This window comes from Diadema antillarum, unplaced genomic scaffold (genome assembly GCF_040938485.1).
Source record: "Diadema antillarum isolate AM-2024a unplaced genomic scaffold, OU_Dant_1.0 scf00000018, whole genome shotgun sequence".
NCBI classification, from domain to species: domain Eukaryota; kingdom Metazoa; phylum Echinodermata; class Echinoidea; order Diadematoida; family Diadematidae; genus Diadema; species Diadema antillarum.
The window spans coordinates 735,272-753,451 of record NW_027270907.1 but is presented as its reverse complement, the minus strand read 5'-3'; the positions used below and the strand labels follow the sequence as shown (position 1 = coordinate 753,451).

Sequence of the window (18,180 nt, the reverse complement as noted above, 5' to 3'; positions counted from 1 at the left end):
TTTAGGGAAAATTGTGCACAGGTCAATGAAAGGCTTCCTGATATTATCACCTCCTCTAGACTGGCATGCATACACATGGTTGCTGCAACTTCCTTATCTTAGACTTGGGTTCAATTTGATGAAATCTGTACCATTCAGTCTGTCTGACTTTACTCCATCTACTACAGGTAACTTGAAAATGGAGTTGAATTAATTAGACTTTCAAATGCTTGTATCTTTTCCTCCAAACCTTTAGCCGTGTCCGTTGGCTCAGCCCCGTCGTTTGTGGTCGGAGCGTCTCCTTCTTCTTGTAAAGTTTCATGTACTTTCTGTCGCTTTGACGACCGCCCTTCGTCCGCCTATGAATAATCGCAATGCAAAATAGAAATAAGCAGTCAGAGACAAAGTTCAGAAAGACAGGAAAAAGCTTATGAATTAGCATCCCCAGGTTAGGTACATTGTAGGTTATGGTTATATTCCCAGGTTTGGGTGACTTTAGTGCTGCAACTGTATTCTGCACAAAGTCTTCTCACTCAATATTTTATTGTTAGTCAACTAATTTAGCATGTTTCACAATATTTTCCAACCTGCTCGTGTATTTCAGCTCAGTCGGCGCACTATACGGTATACCGCACCACCGACCGTGCACCGTCGAGTATTGTAATGTTTTTAAACGGTCCCACATACTCACATCCATGTTAGTACTTTCTATCGAGTGGTGGATTATTTATCTACTGTATCTCCGGATTACGTCGATTCACCACTTGCTTGTCTCTCACTCCAACAAGGCATTGATTGCCAGTGCGAGTAGCTTCCAAAATCACTTTTTTGTTTCATTGTCTCACGTACTGAACCGAATCTTCGTATGCGCACTATCGTCAGATACTAAGTTAGTAACACTAACAGATAAGTTAGCTCTATTCTAGTCTAACTGTTAGTTGGAGTAAAACTTAGTGCGAAGAAATGAAAACGCAAATTTACCCTCGCCCTACTGTACTTGGTTTTCTCCTTAGTTCCTATTTCATGGATATATCGGTCCTTTGTTGAAGAAGTTTACTACGATATGATAACATGTATTTTACCGTTATACCCGTTTTTACTGTCAAATTTCAGCCGAGGGACCGGGATTTCAGCAAATAAAGTCAATATTCTGGACTCACTTGATCATCATCGGACGTTTCTCTCATTCCGGGATCTGGATGTCGGTACTTCTGCAAATGATCCTCCCTAGTACGATAACACTTAGTTCCGTATTTGCAGTCTAGTTTATCTGACATTGTAACGTATATCAGTGTGTCTAAGGGACTAATGTTTTGACAAAGAAATCATGAATTTCCGTCAATTTGCTTGCCAGACAGAACTCTCGTGATTTTGTCGATCATACACAGTGCAGTGCAGTGCAGTGAAGTATACGATCTTTGAATGCAGTCTGTGTGGTGCCGGTGACGGTACCGCACCACACTGTTGATTAGCGCGCGCTTATTTTCGCCTCAGCGCGCGCTGCCCAAACATTTTCATCTCGACAATGTACGTGCACGGCACTCAACTTTTTGTACTTCATTCGTGAATAAACTACATAGTACCAGTCTCTTTAATACTCGAGAATGAAAGATGAAAGAAGCAGGGGTGGACGCTGTAGAACTTGTTCACAAAACAACAACAACAACATCAACAACAACAACAATAACAACAAAACAAAACAAAAACACACCAAAACAAAAAACAAAAAACAAAAAAAAAACCCAGAAAGTCCGCATTCTTCATTTCGATCAGAATGACAGCACTCTGGAAAAAAAGTTAATAAAATGATTTATGATACCAATAATAAAATGAAGACAATTATGAGAAAGCAAATCATCACCCAAATTATTAATGGCCTAGATCAAGAATATATTCCCTAATCATTTTACATAATATTGTGTTACAAATTTCTCTCTTTCCTCTCTCTTCCTGCATGACAGCGACTTAGTGTAGGGATTTGTCCAGGGTATTTGTTTCGGGTTGGTTAGGTTAGATAGGTCTCCATCATATCTTAGTTTCTTTTGTTTTTCCACTTTTTATTTATATCAGTCTATTAATCATATAATTTGTTGTATCACATGTGGGGGGAATGCACCCTACAAGCACTGCTTTTTAGCATTTCTCCCCATTTCCAGCATTTCCGCATACACACAATATTTTTTTTAACTTATCCTTTATTATGTATTAAGATGAAATTCATGTATTCAATTTTAGTAAAATACTAATGGAAAAATAAATGAATGAATGAACAAATGAATGAGAATTTGATGATGATAGTGCATAAAAAGGAATCTGCATGCATGGACACCTATTCTGTTTATGATTGTAATATTTGTAACCAAGTTTTCTATAACGATTTTTTTTTGTTTTGTTTTGTTTTGTTTTTGTTTTTGTTTGTTTGTTTGTGTTTGTGGTGTTTTTTTTTTTTTTTTTTTTTTTTTGGGGGGGGGGGGGGGGGGGACTCTCAACGGCCTCTTCGTGCAGGGGGTATGAAATCGACAATGGAATTAATATGGCCTAATCAACCAGTGGGGGAGGGAGTAGGAGAGTGGACCTTCTCGGCTAAGATTCGGAGGTTGGGCATAGGCATGATTTCTTTGTCATGGGACAGTTTCGAGTCGAGTAAAAATTCGACACAACGTTTTGTTGGCGTGTTATTGAGATGCTCTGCACATTGCCACTCTGAAAAAAAACCCAGCGACATAATAAATACTGCGCGTTAACAAATTGCCCGTGAATGTGTACACTTTGGATCTATACAGAAAAATAGGCTCAACCTTGTATGTTGTATTACTTTATATGGAAATAAGATAATTTGGAATTGAATTGAATTGAATTGAATTGAATTGAATTGAATTGAATTGAATTGAATGGGTATTCTCTGATGTGCTTCCTTAAGTTGGTTGGAGAGGCTCAAGGGCCATAGTGATTTTGATCGCTTTTTTCCCAACCCGGCAACTTAGGGCAGCTCACCAGGGTATAAGTCTGAAATATTGTACCCTTATATTTCGCTTGCTTTGGTTGTTTATCTGTTGTTTGATCATTCATTCACTATTGTCCTGCAAATGCCAAATAAATGATGATAACAATAATGATAATGATGATAATAATGATGATGATAATAATAATAATAATAATAATAATAATAATCATCATCATCATCATAATCATAATCATAATCATAATAATAATAATACTAATATTAATAATATTAATAATAATAATTTACCTGTGTCACACTGGAACACCTTTGCGGGTGCATTTTTGCACCTTTCAAACCAGTGTCGACCTGTAAAGGCGTTTCCAGTGTGACACTGGTAAAGGTGCAAGGTGAAACCAATTTTTCTTAGAGTGTAAACGATCAAAGATGTAAAATTTGTGTCATGTGCAGTTTCATTTTTGATAGCTATAATTATGTAAACGCCAGAGTACCATCGACTGCTTGATTGATTCACCTCTCTCTCTCTCTCTCTCTCTCTCTCTCTCTATATATATATATATATATATATATATATATATATATATATATATATATATATATATATATATATCGTGATATCTCTATTTACATATTACGTGTCTTCTTATTCAATGACAGAATACTATGCATTTGAATAAACACAAAATAGTATCTCATTTAAGATGGGCCCACATTTATCCTAAATATCGGGCAAAACAAAACGGAACTATTGTTTTTTGGTAACCCTCGCTACAAAGAAGTATCCCTATGAACAATGATAAATCAGAGTTCCATCAGTAGCCATCAAGGCGATGGACTGTGTGAGCGAAACGAATCATCCTTTCTCCGTATCCACGCACGTTAATTCTATAGACAAGGGGACTTCTTTTTCTTTTAATTCTTCTCATTGCCTTGATCGGAATCTGACTAACTGTGCGATGTCCTCGTTGCTACAGCCCAACAGCACCCCTAATCATCCTTATATATATATCGCATCCAATTTGATATCCAAGGACTGTGCAATTTTTCTGCTTCTAGCTTTCCTTGATTAATAGTCCTGCTTGAGAGGTCGAGGTTAGCATTCCTCCATTCCGAGTAATTGATGTTCATTATTTTTCGGAAGGTTGCTCAGGTAAAGTTCGATTCTTTCCACTTTCATTACATACCCCTCCCCCAATATCCGTCGTAAATTAACAGTTCTGGCTCAATTCCTTAATCAATTCGTGTTTAAGAGCTGACTTGATAAGAGTCGACATTATCCTCCATTAGGCGATCAGGCTTGACCGACAAGTTGTTGTTTTTTTTTTCATTTTCCTTATTTATTTTAATCATCGTAAATGACTTAAATTACATCATGTACATGTAGATATGGGACACAGGCTGAGGTTTAGTATTTTGTCTGTAATCACGATGCAGAGAAAATTGTGTCCTTCTTATCACTGCGACGAATTGGATTTTCATTAAACGTGTTTAAAGGCAACAATTAAACTAGTTCTGTGGTGTTATGGCAGATTGTCCTTCAAAGACGGCTTTTTCAGCTCCACTAGATATAATCATCTTTAAAAGCTTTTTAGATTACTTCTAAGCTATTTTGTGATTATTCAGGGAATGATCTAATCGGACAAGTCACAAACTATTAACATAATCATTAGTATTAAGACGTGATTTACAGCAGCTTCATAGACTGGAGTTTTTGCTCTCACAGTGTCCCACAGTGTGAAACACAATGTGAACGCAGTGCGAAATCTCTTTACATTGTTAAATCGACAGTTTTGACATTGTGAACACATTGTGAGTCATCAATTCACAGTATGAAGCAGAAGATATGATCCGAGAAATCACTGTGAAAAACCACACCACAGTGTGCAATCATTTTCACACTGTTAAATTCGAACGTTTTCACATAGTCGCACAGTGTAAACATGGATAAAGTGATGGTAAGATCAAAACGCGTATAGTAATGTTGCCTGGTGTTGGTGCTTGACAACATGCATCGCGTCAGTGCCCCCACCCCCCCCCCCCCACCCCCGTCTCTCTCTGTGCATAATACATGATGTTATATATTATATGTAGCCTATACATAATTGTGTACATATTTACAAGTTTATACCCATCATGTCTATGTTTTTTTCTCTCCCCCTATCTATGTCTATAAACCCTGTTGCCCTATACCGTGATACTATCGAGAAAGCTTGTATCTCTTCATGAATAATATAGCAGTGCGCTGTTCAAAACGGAGCTGTCAATCTGCACACTGCATTATCAACTTTCATACATCACTCTGCACTTTGTCAGAGCTTGACTGATGCGCAGCAAAGTGAGCAATTAACCATAATACTGTAATATATCAATGTTCAATGAATGTGACTATTTAGCATTTTTTGTTTTCAGTGATCTTTTTATTAATTCCATTTCCTTTGAGAATATAACAATTCAAAGAAAAATTACACACATTCTACATAACATCTGTCATAAATCATGTAGATATTCCTACAGTTATGAGACATAATCCATAATCCATAAAACAAGAATAATCATTCAATTCATTTTAAGGCAGATATCAAACAGAAGAGAGGAAATAGAATGAATTATCCGATCATTCCTTTTTAACTACAAAACAAACAAGCAGAATTCATATATGCAATTGTGAGCAATTTAGCCAAACACTCAAAAAAACAGGAAATGAAATTTCTATTATATCAAAAGAACGATGACAACAACAACAACATAAACCACCTTCATTCCCACCTTTCCACCATACCCAACCCTCAACTACTCATAACTTTAAACTTTAACCCCCCCCCCCAAAAAAAAAAAAAAAAAACACGTCCTTCTCATCTCTAAACCACCTCCCCACCCTCTACACCACATCCACCTCCTTACCCGAGACAGACACACTCCCTCTCATCCACCTCTCATCTCATCCACCTTTCATCCACCCACCCATTTACACACCCACCCTGCACACACATCCGCTTAACACACACACACACACACACACACACACACACACACACACACACACACACACACACACACACATCCACTTAAACACACTTCCACACCCCCTGCACACACATTCACTCACCACAACACACAATTATTTCTGCTCGCATTCAGAACATAATAATTATGCTAATTATGCTTAGGATATATGCTGCATACACACAATACATGCATGCACATACACATTATCATACACACAATATACATATCCACATACCTGCATATATATTTTATATACACAATACTTATCTCTGAACTCAAAAATATCTAAAGAAAAGAAGTCAGTAATCAAACACACACAAAAGGGAGAAGTACGGGTGCATAAATAAACTAATCCTTTACAAATTTTTTAAACATTCCCATTTCAGCAAATGCAAACCCGGTTTATTTCTTCTTATGGCAATATCATTCTCTTCCTTTCGACATATCATTAATGCCTTTTTTTAATTCTACCAATGTCGGTGTTATTAACTGTGACCTCGCTTTATATAACATATGTTTAACTATAAGAATAAGAGTGTTGTACAGTTTGATTCTGTGAGAAGTTCCTTCTAAACCAATATGTATATCCCGCCAAGCTAAATTACGTAACTCTTCTAACTGAAAGTACTCAATGAAATCATGCCATAAAGATTTAACTTTTTCACAGTTCCAAAATAAATGCGAGTAAGTTTCAGAGCTTTTTCCACAAAAGGAACATAAATTATCAGCCACAAAACCAAATTTTAGGAGCTGTTCCTTAGTATAAATCGCCCCGTGTAATAACTTATATTGAAATTCTCTTAAGTCTCCAATTAGAGTTGAACTTCTGGGCCTTATAAAAATATCTCTCATACTTTTATCAGCGAAAACAAATTTTTGGTGTCCATCTCTAATTTCTAAACAGTAAGACTGCTTTAAAAGAGACACGAAATGTGAATAAATCTTCCTGGATTGTATCTTTTTTGAATCTGTAATTTGGCCAAAAAACTTTAAAGGTATATTAAAATCACTGACATCTACTTCATCACTGACATCTACTTCATCTACTGTAGCATGCTACAGAAGAAATACTTTATTGCACACACGCGCACACACGCACACTCCCTTGACACTGTAGATGTACATATCGATGTGCATTTTTCCATCAGGGTTAGTTTGTACACAAATCACTATGACGACAGTCGGTTTCATATAATATCTTCTCTTTCTTCAATATTCTATATCCAAAACAATCACGTGAAGATTTTTTTTATATAATATATATATATATATATATATGATATATATACATATATATATATATGATATATATATATATATATATGATATTTGATACAGTGATATATATATATATATATATATATATATATATATATATATATATATATATATATATTGTTACGAATTTGCCCATCTAATCACGTTAGAATGTGGTTTCATGTTTTATGATCATGTGTATGCGATCACACGTGCTCGATCGCGAATGTTTGTAAACACCGCCGGTTACGTAATCTTAATGTTGAGTCATTTGTTTTGAACCGCAGCCCCACACATTTCGCCCAGGTCGAGTTTAATGTTGTGAATATATTAAAGGGACTGTACAGTACTGGTTGAGATAGGGATTCATGTTTTGAACATTCCTAAGTGAGATAATGAAAAGCCTCTAATAAATATGAAAGAGCATGTAATTCTAAGAAGGATTCAACGTTTATTTGATGAAAATTGGTTTTCAAATGGCTGAGATATCCAAAAAAGTGCTAATAATAAAAGGTGACATGCCCCAACTTTATTAGTATCTCTTTGTTTTACCTTGTTTTTGGATATCTCAGCCATTTCAAAACTGATTTTCACCGAATAAACTTTTGATACCCCTTAGAATCGCATGCTTTTTGATATCTCATAGAGTGGTTTCTGAATATCTCACAAAACGTTAAAAGCTAAATCTTCACCTTGACCAGAACTGTACACACCCTTTAAGCTGGGCGTGCCTGACGGAATTTTCCATGTATGTAATATTGCTCATGTTAAAAATGCATTGGTCGTGTCAGTCGACAATTAGACTCCGGTTAGAGAGGACCGTTATAACTTTCTCAACGTCCCGTCATTGCCCTGTGACAAGTATCCTGCGGACTGAGTTAAAGTGCTAAACAGCAGGGTAATCCAGGAGATGTCAACCTGCTTCTAGCCCGTTTCCCTTCGACGACGACGGCGTCGATAGGTTTTCGTTTACTTGGCCAGACGAACCACTAGGCGGTCTGGAGCCAACGCCCACCCGTGATTCATGTGATTGCTACACGGCAACTAGTGGGAGCCACGCCGAGGTCGATCCAGGGCGTCGAGACTGAGTGGCAACGCGCACCTGGCGGCCAACGCCCTTCTGCCCGGCGTAGTCGCGGAGCTGCAAGCTGACCTGAGTGAGATAGCGTCGCCTGCTGATTCGACGACGTCCCCGTGCATCGACGCGTTCTCCACGTGATATGATAGCGTCTGGTGTCGCCTCCCCGTCACGTCGCAGATGAGTTGGGCCCCGACGTTGGTTCTGTTAGGGTAAAACCCTGGCCAGGTATCACATAATCTGTCTTTGAGTTATCTTTTGTTGAAACGATCCGATCTAACATTCAATTGTTATGGTTAATTTCGCTGTAATGTTTTGAACAATTATCATTATTCCGGTTGGAAACTGATTATTAAGTACATTCCTAATAAAGCTCCGGACGATTTGTTCATTTCAATTCACTGTGACCGCCTTGCATTCATTGTGTGGACTTGACAGTAAAACTATAATATATATAACTATATATCATATAGTCAGAGGTCCAATGACATATCTTCGCCTCATGTAGTTGGCATATGAACGGGATTGTGACCAATGCTTAGTACTTTCACGAAAACATCTACAACTTTAAAATTTTATATCTAATTTATCATTCATCTGACTAAAACTGTATATCCCCACTGTGTTTGCTTGATACTATTACTTGATCGCCGTGATAGTGAAGTCTAATACGAAATGGAGATTACTTCGGCAAATTTTATCAGTGTACGAGCTACTCAAGGCATGAAGACAGCCACTCATTATTATCTCTTCTTCCTTGCTTTTTCTTTTCTTGCTTTTTTTTTTTAATGAGACTATCTTTGCACACTGATATTTTCCGGTCTGTTTCAGGAGCAGTTACTATTAAGCACGTGTTGATTGACGTCAGAGTCAGCTTTCCTGAAAGTTTGCCGTTAATTTTTCGACGTTCATTTTAGACAGACAACCGACATTTATGCTGTGTATCAATATTGCGAAAGCAACTTCAACATCACAAACATTGTGTAAAAGAGGTGTTACAAGACATGTCACAAAATATTTATTCGCATTGACAGAGAATGACACAGTGGAAATTGATTCAATTTCTACTTATACATTGCAAACAAACGATAAGAATTGCTTATGACAAACGTCAAAACCGGAATTATACAGCGTTTCATCTTTACACTAGTGATATAAGGCGTACAGCTGAAGATAATGTTTGCACTGCATATTTGCCTACATGTCAAAATATCATATTTAGTCTTCACATCAGATTCCCCTTTCCTTGCACACTGGGATTCAGGATATTCAACACAGGCGCCCTGACGATTTATCTCTCCCCCCCCCCCCTCTATCCCCCCCCCCCCTCTCTCTCTCTCTCTCTCTCTCTCCCTCTCTCTCTCTCTTTCTCTCTCTCTCATTTTAAAGATCATTCCAAACTGCATGATTGAGCACTAAAATCAAACCCCACTGTCTGTACCTGTTACGATTGCTCTGCGTAAATATAGAAAGTGGAAGAAAACAATAAAGACATACTCAATACACACAAAAATATATGATAATATGATATTTATATCTAATGTAGAATACAATTGTATAGTATGTACAAGTAGAATACATTTTTGAATTTCACTGCACTATCAACACTTGTGTAATAAGTTGCTAACAGTAATCTGTGTTGTTCATAACTAGTCATATTGAACGGTGTTTGATTGCAAACGAGCAAAGCGCATTTTTAAACATTTTAAAGTAAGTACATAATCAGATAGAGCAAAATAAAACATTTTCGATAATACCTTACTAACTTTTCCCATAACAGTAAACATTCTTGAAGTTATGATTATAAAATATCCCATATTTTCTTATGATATTGCTTGTTTCTTGGCAAATTTATTCGTAAATATTTCATATCTACAAGTCGAATGAAGTTAATTCGTTTTGCAATTACGCTTTAAATCTATTTTCCGTAATCTACCGTAGTGACATCAAAAGAACGGGGTCATCCTACTAGACCGACACCCACGAGTCATACAGCTCACGAGTTCGAAGTGAAAACAGGTCCACGAGTCATACAGCCCACGAGTCATACAGCCCACGAGTTCGACACTTGGCAAATAAAGCCCATGAGTTCGACAGTAGGTAGAAACAGCCCACGAGTTCGACAGATACAACACGGGGCTTAATGTGTCGGTCTCTTGGGCCTTGTTAGCTCAGTGTCGACCTAATGGGCTGTATGACTCGTGAGCTGTATAACTCATGGGCTGTATGACTTATGAGCTGTATGACTTGTGAGCTGTATGACTCGCGGGCTATATGACTCGTGGGTGTCGGTCTCGTGACGTGCACCCAAAAGAACAGGCCTGCTGTGATAATGCTGTACTATAATCGTGGGTGATTGCCCTAGACCCATAATTGTACTTGTACGACGAAAACATTCTTCCTTGCAGTGCTCGAAGGCATATTGAAAAATTCAATGTACATTAACTAATTCAAGAATTTTTCAACAATATTTAAAGGATACTAGGTTCATTCATTTTTTAAAGCATAGAAAGCTTTAAATACATACACCATTCTCTTTTGAAAGACATGGGTAGGTATAGGTACGACTGGCTTAACTCGATCAGGATGGATCTAACCTTTTTTTTTTTTTTGTTCTTCTTCTTCTTCTTCTCTCTCGTATTCGCAAAAAAAAAGAGTTACAAATTCAAAGTATTGGTATCATCTTCGAAAATACGGATTAGACCTACATAGGCCTATTTAGATATCCCCACCCCCCCCCCTCCACACAAACACACCTTCATGAGAAAATCTTTGTGGAATTCAGCCTTAAAAAGTCATTTTTTGGGAGGGTATTTTGTTTTGTTTTGATTTATTTTGTTTTGTTTTGTTTAGTTTAGTTTTGTTTTGTTTTGTGTTTTTACCATTTTCTCAGAATTTTGGGGGGACTTTTTGTGTTTTTTATAGAGATAGAGAGAGTTAAAATAGCGTGTATTGGGCTGCAGCCCAACCTGGCGTGTCATCTGCATATTGAGAACGCAATCGCAAACGGTGCGTGATACCTAGGTGCGAGCAGGAAAGTCTTCTTCCCTTTGATTTATGTAGAGAAACACAATGACAGACGCTGTGACAACCATCCCTGCAGTAAGCAGGAACGCCACCAGACGATTCAATTTCAGAGCCACTGCCTGCCAATCCTTGCTGTATTCTGTTTTGTCGTGCCCCTTTCTGTTTTTGACCGCTGCTCTGTCAGTAACTGCAGTTTCTCCGAGTTTCGCCTCTTCTTTCTCGTCTATTCTGCCTATGGGTGGGGTCGGTTCGTGATAAATATACGAGAGGAGATTTGAACCCTTCCTCTGCACCTTCGTCTGTTGAGTGGTTACAGCGCCCGATATCGAACCCGCGGCCCAGTTGAGACCGGACAAGCGTCGCACAACCCAGTTTCCGGTGGTGGATGGTTCATACTGCTTCGAGCTGGTTTGGAGCAGAGCCAGCCTCTTCAGCCACATGGGCACGGGTTTGCTGTGCTTCTTGTGGATGTACATGGTCAGGATGGATGTGAATATGGAAATGGTGTTGATGACGATCGAGGCTACGAAGAAACTCCCTTTGAAATTAAAGCAGTGGATAATTTCATTCTCCAGTGAACGTTGCCATTCGCTTTACATTTAAAACACCAATAACAACACACATTCACATTTCCTATATTTCCGTTTTCATTTTTTCGGTCACGTAAGATTACTTTTCTTACGCTATTGCACATGCTTGTGGAAGATAGAGCGATGTAAGGCATAATGACCTATGCTATCATAAGAATTGCCCGCATACGTGTTGATACATCAGACAGATCAATTACAGATCCACTGATGGGCAAGACATTTAAACCTGGTTGCTTGCATCCAATATTGAAAAAGGAACGACACAGACATGGATATAACTTGGTTCACTATTAATTTCACCCTTTCTGTATCAGGGGCTTTTGACAGTTTGTACAATGATGTGGATTTTCATGTTTCAAATCGGCAATAACAGCACACAAAAGGTGAGGAAAAACATAAGAACAAAAAAATAAGGTCAACAAGCCTCACAGGGAGGGAAAAAAATAAATGAGACCAATTTTACAGGTTCCCCCCCCCCCCAAACAATTAACCCTTCCCCATGTGCATCCAGATGGCTATTGATGAAGAAACTTAATTAGTGCATTATTCACCTATCAGAGGAAACTCCGTTCCTATGGGCGGCATGGACGTGGACACCAGCTCCTGGAAGAGGAGCATTGCTAGGAGATTACTGGAAGCCAGGGAGACTTTTTCCTCCGAGTAGGGGGGCATGAAGAAGACGAGGAGTGAAACCATTGACAGGGTGGCGCTGGGCACGATCACTGTGATGACGTAATAACGGGACTGGCGCTGTCACGAAAAAAAAATGTACAATTTGTTATCATTATTTTTGTTATTATTATTATTATCAATATTATCATTATTATTATTATCATCAATATCATTATTATCATTATTATTATTTAAGCGTTATAAAGTATTTTCCGGCAAAAGTTTAATAAAATATTCGATGTCATTTATCACTCGCTTTTTTTTTTTTGGGGGGGGGGGGGTGTTTTCTTTTTGGTCAAACTGCGTCGATTCTTCCCATTGTTAAGAAAAATTCAATTGCACAATACATTCTACTCAACTTTAAACAGTGAAATTTACTTAAGAGGATATCTATGTGTTTATACTATAGGTCGATAATATTTGCTGAAGGAGATTGCTTTCGATGATCACGTCTTAGTGCCCCATGCCCCATGTTGTGACGTTAGAAAGAGAGGATACGCGGCTGGAAAACTGAATAACATCTTGTTTTGCACGTTTCGGGAGTTGTTCGTTTGTTCATTTGTTTGTATGTTTGTATGTTTGTTTATTTGTTTGTTTTGTTTTGTTTTTGTTTTTTGCTTTGATCGCTGAAATCACAGGGATAGTTCTCTTTGATTAACCACAAGAGGAATATCTCGTGTCTTACTGAAAAGATGAGGAGGTAGTGAATCTCTTCATAGCCATGCTCGCAGCAGTCCCATTTGATCCTCTGCATTTCTTGCTCAGCGCTCGTGAGGTCCCACACCCCGTTCTCTATGAACCCAGCGGTCAGACCGCCATATCCGGATGCTTTCAGACGAATCTGTAATAAGTGTGGTAAGACACCAAAAAAAAATGAAGAAGAGAGAACTTCATTTCTTATTTCATTTCAATTCATTTTCATATTTCTCGCTGTAAAAAAATGCATCATGTATGACAACACAGAATGACACTAATTGGATGCAAAATAGAATAAATACTGCCTGGCGATTAATCTATGAAAATTTGAATTTAAGTCGAATGCTAGAAAAATACGTTGATTCCTACTTGAAAATAATAATATTGTTGATTAAATTATGTAATATAATTATAACAGCAATATGATATATGATATTTTTAATATTGCTCATTGTTTACAAAGAATAATATGAGAGAGGGAGAGAAATAAAATGAGATATGTGCCTTCGGATTCCGACAGAGTTGTATTCTATTCAAACTAAAAACTAAACAATAGGCCTATGCTGTTGCAAGATACAGATGAACATAAATTCACAGCTGTATCCGTGCTTTCATAGGAATCACTACATTTCGGCGATGGAGACGGAGTGCATTTTGCACATGGGGCTATCAAAAAATACAATGATAATTTAAAGACGAAAATGATTTATGCTGTAATCCATGTCAATGCATGCTCTTTGTGCATTGACAGTGATTACACTCCCAGCCAATACCCAAAACCAATTGCAATTTAATAGTATTTACAGTCATTTTTAGATGTCAAAGTAATCCACGAACACACACACACACACACAAACGCACATACACACACTCGCATGCATAATCATTATTCACGTGCATGCTCACATAAAAAGGTTTTCTTCAGTTGGGCCAATTTCTCTCCATCATTTCCGAACGCCTTTTGTTTTACGTAGGTAACAAAAGAATGGCAAAATGCCATTTAGTATTTTAATCAATGATTCAGTGTATGGGTGCATGCATTTGCTATTAAAAAAAAACATGAACGAGGACTAGACAACGTACCGAAGAGTTGTCGAATGCCCACGAAGCGATGATGAGGCGGCAGTACTGTTTGTCGAACGGAAAGTAGCGCACGCGAACAAGACACGACGACACGAAGGTGGAGCTAGAGAACCACGTGACCATCCCGTTCGGCTTGACAGATGCGATCTGGTGGTCCATATTCACAACCGTCTTGTCTATCCTAGGGAATTAATTTCAAGCAAAGGTTCAATTTGGAAAGGGCGCGATAGAGGTAGTCTATTCGTACATGAGAAAACGGTAGGGAGATATATTCCGTAAGTGCTTTATACCTTTTTAAGGCTCTTAATTTCAGCACCTGCTTACTTCTAAATTCAGTGTAATGACTGCTACTTATGTGCATAACCACTTAAATATACAATGCCTAATTAACATTTGATACTCACGACGAATACAGTGTCAAGTCTAATTTCCAAATCTTCTTTACGGGAACATGGAGAATGTTGACGTCACCATGAAGCGCTGGTTCCCAAGACAAATATTCGTCTTTCCAATTCTGCAGAGAATAAAACAGCAATGACAACATGCATTCATTTAAGGTTTCGATGGGAATTGGCTCTGTATAACCGATAATGATGCTGTGAAATGCATGAAAATGTCCACATAGAACTGCTCCATATCAAATGGTATTTGAGATTTTCAATACATGATTAAAACATGAAATGAAACTGATACTTTTGAAATCAGCATCAATCATGTTTATATCTGTGGAAATTCAGACAAAATGAAAGGAATGTTTGACAAAATATCATTTTTCATGTTGCTTTCAAACATTATTTGAAACATTAAAAAAGAAAAGATACATTATTTCAATTAGGCTATGTTGTGACATGCTGCACGCTAAACTTCTACTTTAAAGCTAAATGTTGCACAGTATCATACTCTATACAGATGAGAATACGATTCTGTTATATTTTGTTGCATCCAAAGTCTGATAGCTAAACGTTGACTGCAGCAGATAAACAACAACAAGAACAACAACAAATAGATATCCTGTTTGCGTTATGTCAAATAGATAGGAAGCAAGCTTTTTACATAAAAAGTGTTATAACTTTAGCAGGTATAACCACTCTACAATACGCAAAATTTAATGATTAGCTACTCACCAATTCTAGATTTGCAATGACCGTCAGCTGTTGATCATTCTGTGCCTTGTCATATTGGGACGTGAAATTAAAAAGAAAGAAAGAAAGAAAGAAAATGATAAATAGACCTACACCTTGACATATAGTATAGAACGAAAGATATATCTTCTTGAACTGAATTATGAATAATCATCGTTTCAACTAATATCATACTTTGCAAGATTATTCCAGATTGCTTAGTGAATTAGGAACCTTATCCTCACTTTCTTTCTTTCTTTCTTTATAACATGCCTTAAAGTCTGCCTTTACAGTCCATCATGTTTTTTTTTTTTTGCATATCAGTTCTTATCATTGTCGTCCATAAATATTTCCAAAAAGTTGGCAAAATCAAAATGAATATGCATTTCTGAAATACCTAGATGACGGGCATGTTTCCTACATTTGAAGTTGATTTAGGTCATCATTGTAAGATTAGTTGCTCATTAATCATCACTGGTAATCACAGGTGAAATTGATGTTCTGTTTCTGCTAAAAATGCCCATCAGTGTTCATAATTGTAATTTCCATACAACATGACATAACACGGAGTTTCGAGAAATCTGTCGATTCAGAACACGTGTTTGAACTTAAATTGTGGATGTGTGGGTAACATATAGAGTCGAGCTACGCCGAAATCAATAGTAACTTGACTGAAAGTCACATTGATTTATTGATTGATAAAATTATTTCCATGTTATCTTAGTTTTAACGGAAATTCCCAATGACGCTAAGCTCGTTATTTGTTTGCATTTAGATAAAATGATACAAAAGCTATAGCCAAATTATGTACAAAGTTAAAATGCACTATGTCATTAAATGCATACGCCCACACAAGAAAATGTGTAAAGTAAAGATAAAGAGCACTGTTACATGGAATGTATAGGCCTACTCTAAAAGAGCGAACACTTTACAGCAACATTTGCAGAAAATAACGAACGCAGAGGACAATCTTCGTAAGCACAACATATTTTTGATGAACTACATGCTTTGAGCGGCAAAACACAATGAATCTATAATCTATCTATATGAAAGGAATTATTACTGTCATCCGCATGAAGTCTGGAGAACATCTATTTCTGGAGACTTGAAGTTTTAAGAAAAGTTTGCCTCAATCAGGTAAAGCTATCGTCGTTGCTGAATTGCTTCATGGATATAAAAACAAAAACATTTTGATGAATGATAACTTGGTGATATGCACTTTATAATACGTTGAAATACGCGGCTGAAGATGGGTATAGGTAGAAAATCTTTTACATACTGATGGTATATGAGAAAAACTGACTCACGAATGACACCATGCGCTTGAAGTTGAGTCTCAGATCGATTTCGACCACGTCGGATTGGTTTCTGACCGGGCGAAGGGAGGGCTCGCCATAGTTCTCGAGAAGACTGTCCAGCAGCTTCTTTTGTGGCGATGAGAAATGCTGGTGCGATTCACTCTCTGTTCAAGAAATGAAAAGAAATGACATGTCTTTGAGGCAAACAAATTGTGTTATTCATCTTGAACAAAACGTAATGTTGCATGTTCCACCAGGGTATTACAAAATAAGAGCAAGAATCTATTTGAGCACACTGAAGCTCTACACTATAATCCCTGTAAAAACAACTGACATATGGGAAGAAGTGTCCAAACATTGCTGCTCCCGTCAATGCCCATTATCGCCAGATCAAACCTTGTTATATCAATATTCTGTAACAAATATGTCTACCAGCTGCATCTATCGGACTGTTTTCTGTAACATCTTTCAGAACTTGCAATGTCCGTTTGATTAAAAGCCCTAGAATCACTTTTTTTTTTTCAAAATCTATCAAACAATCATCTGAAATGATCTTTCTGAAGTGCTGATAGCTTTTGTCAGATTTGATGATGATGGCTTGAAATCAGCCTGCCAAAATAGCAAGATCTTGAAAATGACATCGCGTTTTAGAATTCTCATCAGAACGAAGTAGTGGTCAATGCGAATAGAAGAAATATTTCACCAAGTCAGCAGTATGCCAATATTGGATCGATTTCACAATAATTATTCGCATTAGGGTTTGCCCGTATCAGATGATCTTACCACCTCGAGCAGCAGAGTAAAGGCTGGTAGCAAACAAAAGAACAAAAGTCCAAGACAATGCACTTGCCGCCATGACCAGGTACATGTAAGTTTGACCTGACAACTTGTGATATCAAGTTTATGCTTCTTAGTCCACTGGGTTGCGAGTTTCATTTGGCGACGAGTATACGTCCAGTGGCGCCGCAGAAAGTGTACGTTCAAAGTAAAGGACGTCAGCTGCAATTACGTCACCCAATACGTTTTTCACCACAAGACCTTTGACACAGACATACAGAAAAAAAAAAAAGAGAATGCAACCGGCTGTTGTCCTTGTGCTAGCTTTGGTTGTTACATTTCAGTGGCGGATCCGGGGGGGGGGGGGGGGGGCATCGGGCGCCCGCCCCCTCTTTATTTATTTGTTTTTTGTGTGTTGTTAAAACGCAAGAAATAAAACGAAAAAATGGGGGGGGGGGGCGTGCGCCCCCTTTAATTTTGTAAAGGCGCTCCCCTTTACTGAATTCCTGGCTGGATCCCTCTCTGTGTTTTGTTCTTGTGAATGATGAGATTCATGCTGTCAATCATGATTTCAACTTTTATTAATGCCTGACTTCAAGTGTGTGCGTGTTTGTGATTCACACAGTATGAAAGG

General features: G+C 37.7%; 1 protein-coding gene across 1 annotated transcript; it reads right to left on the bottom strand.

The window, feature by feature from the left end:
• Positions 1–11,302: 11,302 nt before the first annotated feature.
• LOC139727787 (neuronal acetylcholine receptor subunit alpha-10-like) lies at positions 11,303–14,509 on the bottom strand. The gene is made up of 4 exons (XM_071638763.1): positions 14,351–14,509; positions 13,257–13,412; positions 12,451–12,649; positions 11,303–11,847 (listed from the first exon to the last, which is right to left on the bottom strand). Exons 1-4 carry the CDS (start codon positions 14,507–14,509, stop codon positions 11,303–11,305), a joined length of 1,059 nt encoding a protein of 352 aa, XP_071494864.1.
• Positions 14,510–18,180: the final 3,671 nt, after the last annotated feature.

What these genes read in the sequence shown, in the direction of transcription:
- LOC139727787 (XM_071638763.1), bottom strand. Translation starts at nt 14,509, where the DNA reads ATGGACCACCAGATCGCATCTGTCAAGCCGAACGGGATGGTCACGTGG. An exon ending in ACTACCTCCTCATCTTTTCA is followed by an intron (nt 12,650 to 13,256) that starts GTAAGACACGAG and finishes TTTTCGTGACAG; the next exon opens with CGCCAGTCCCGTTATTACGT. An exon ending in AACGGAGTTTCCTCTGATAG is followed by an intron (nt 11,848 to 12,450) that starts GTGAATAATGCA and finishes TTAATTTCAAAG; the next exon opens with GGAGTTTCTTCGTAGCCTCG.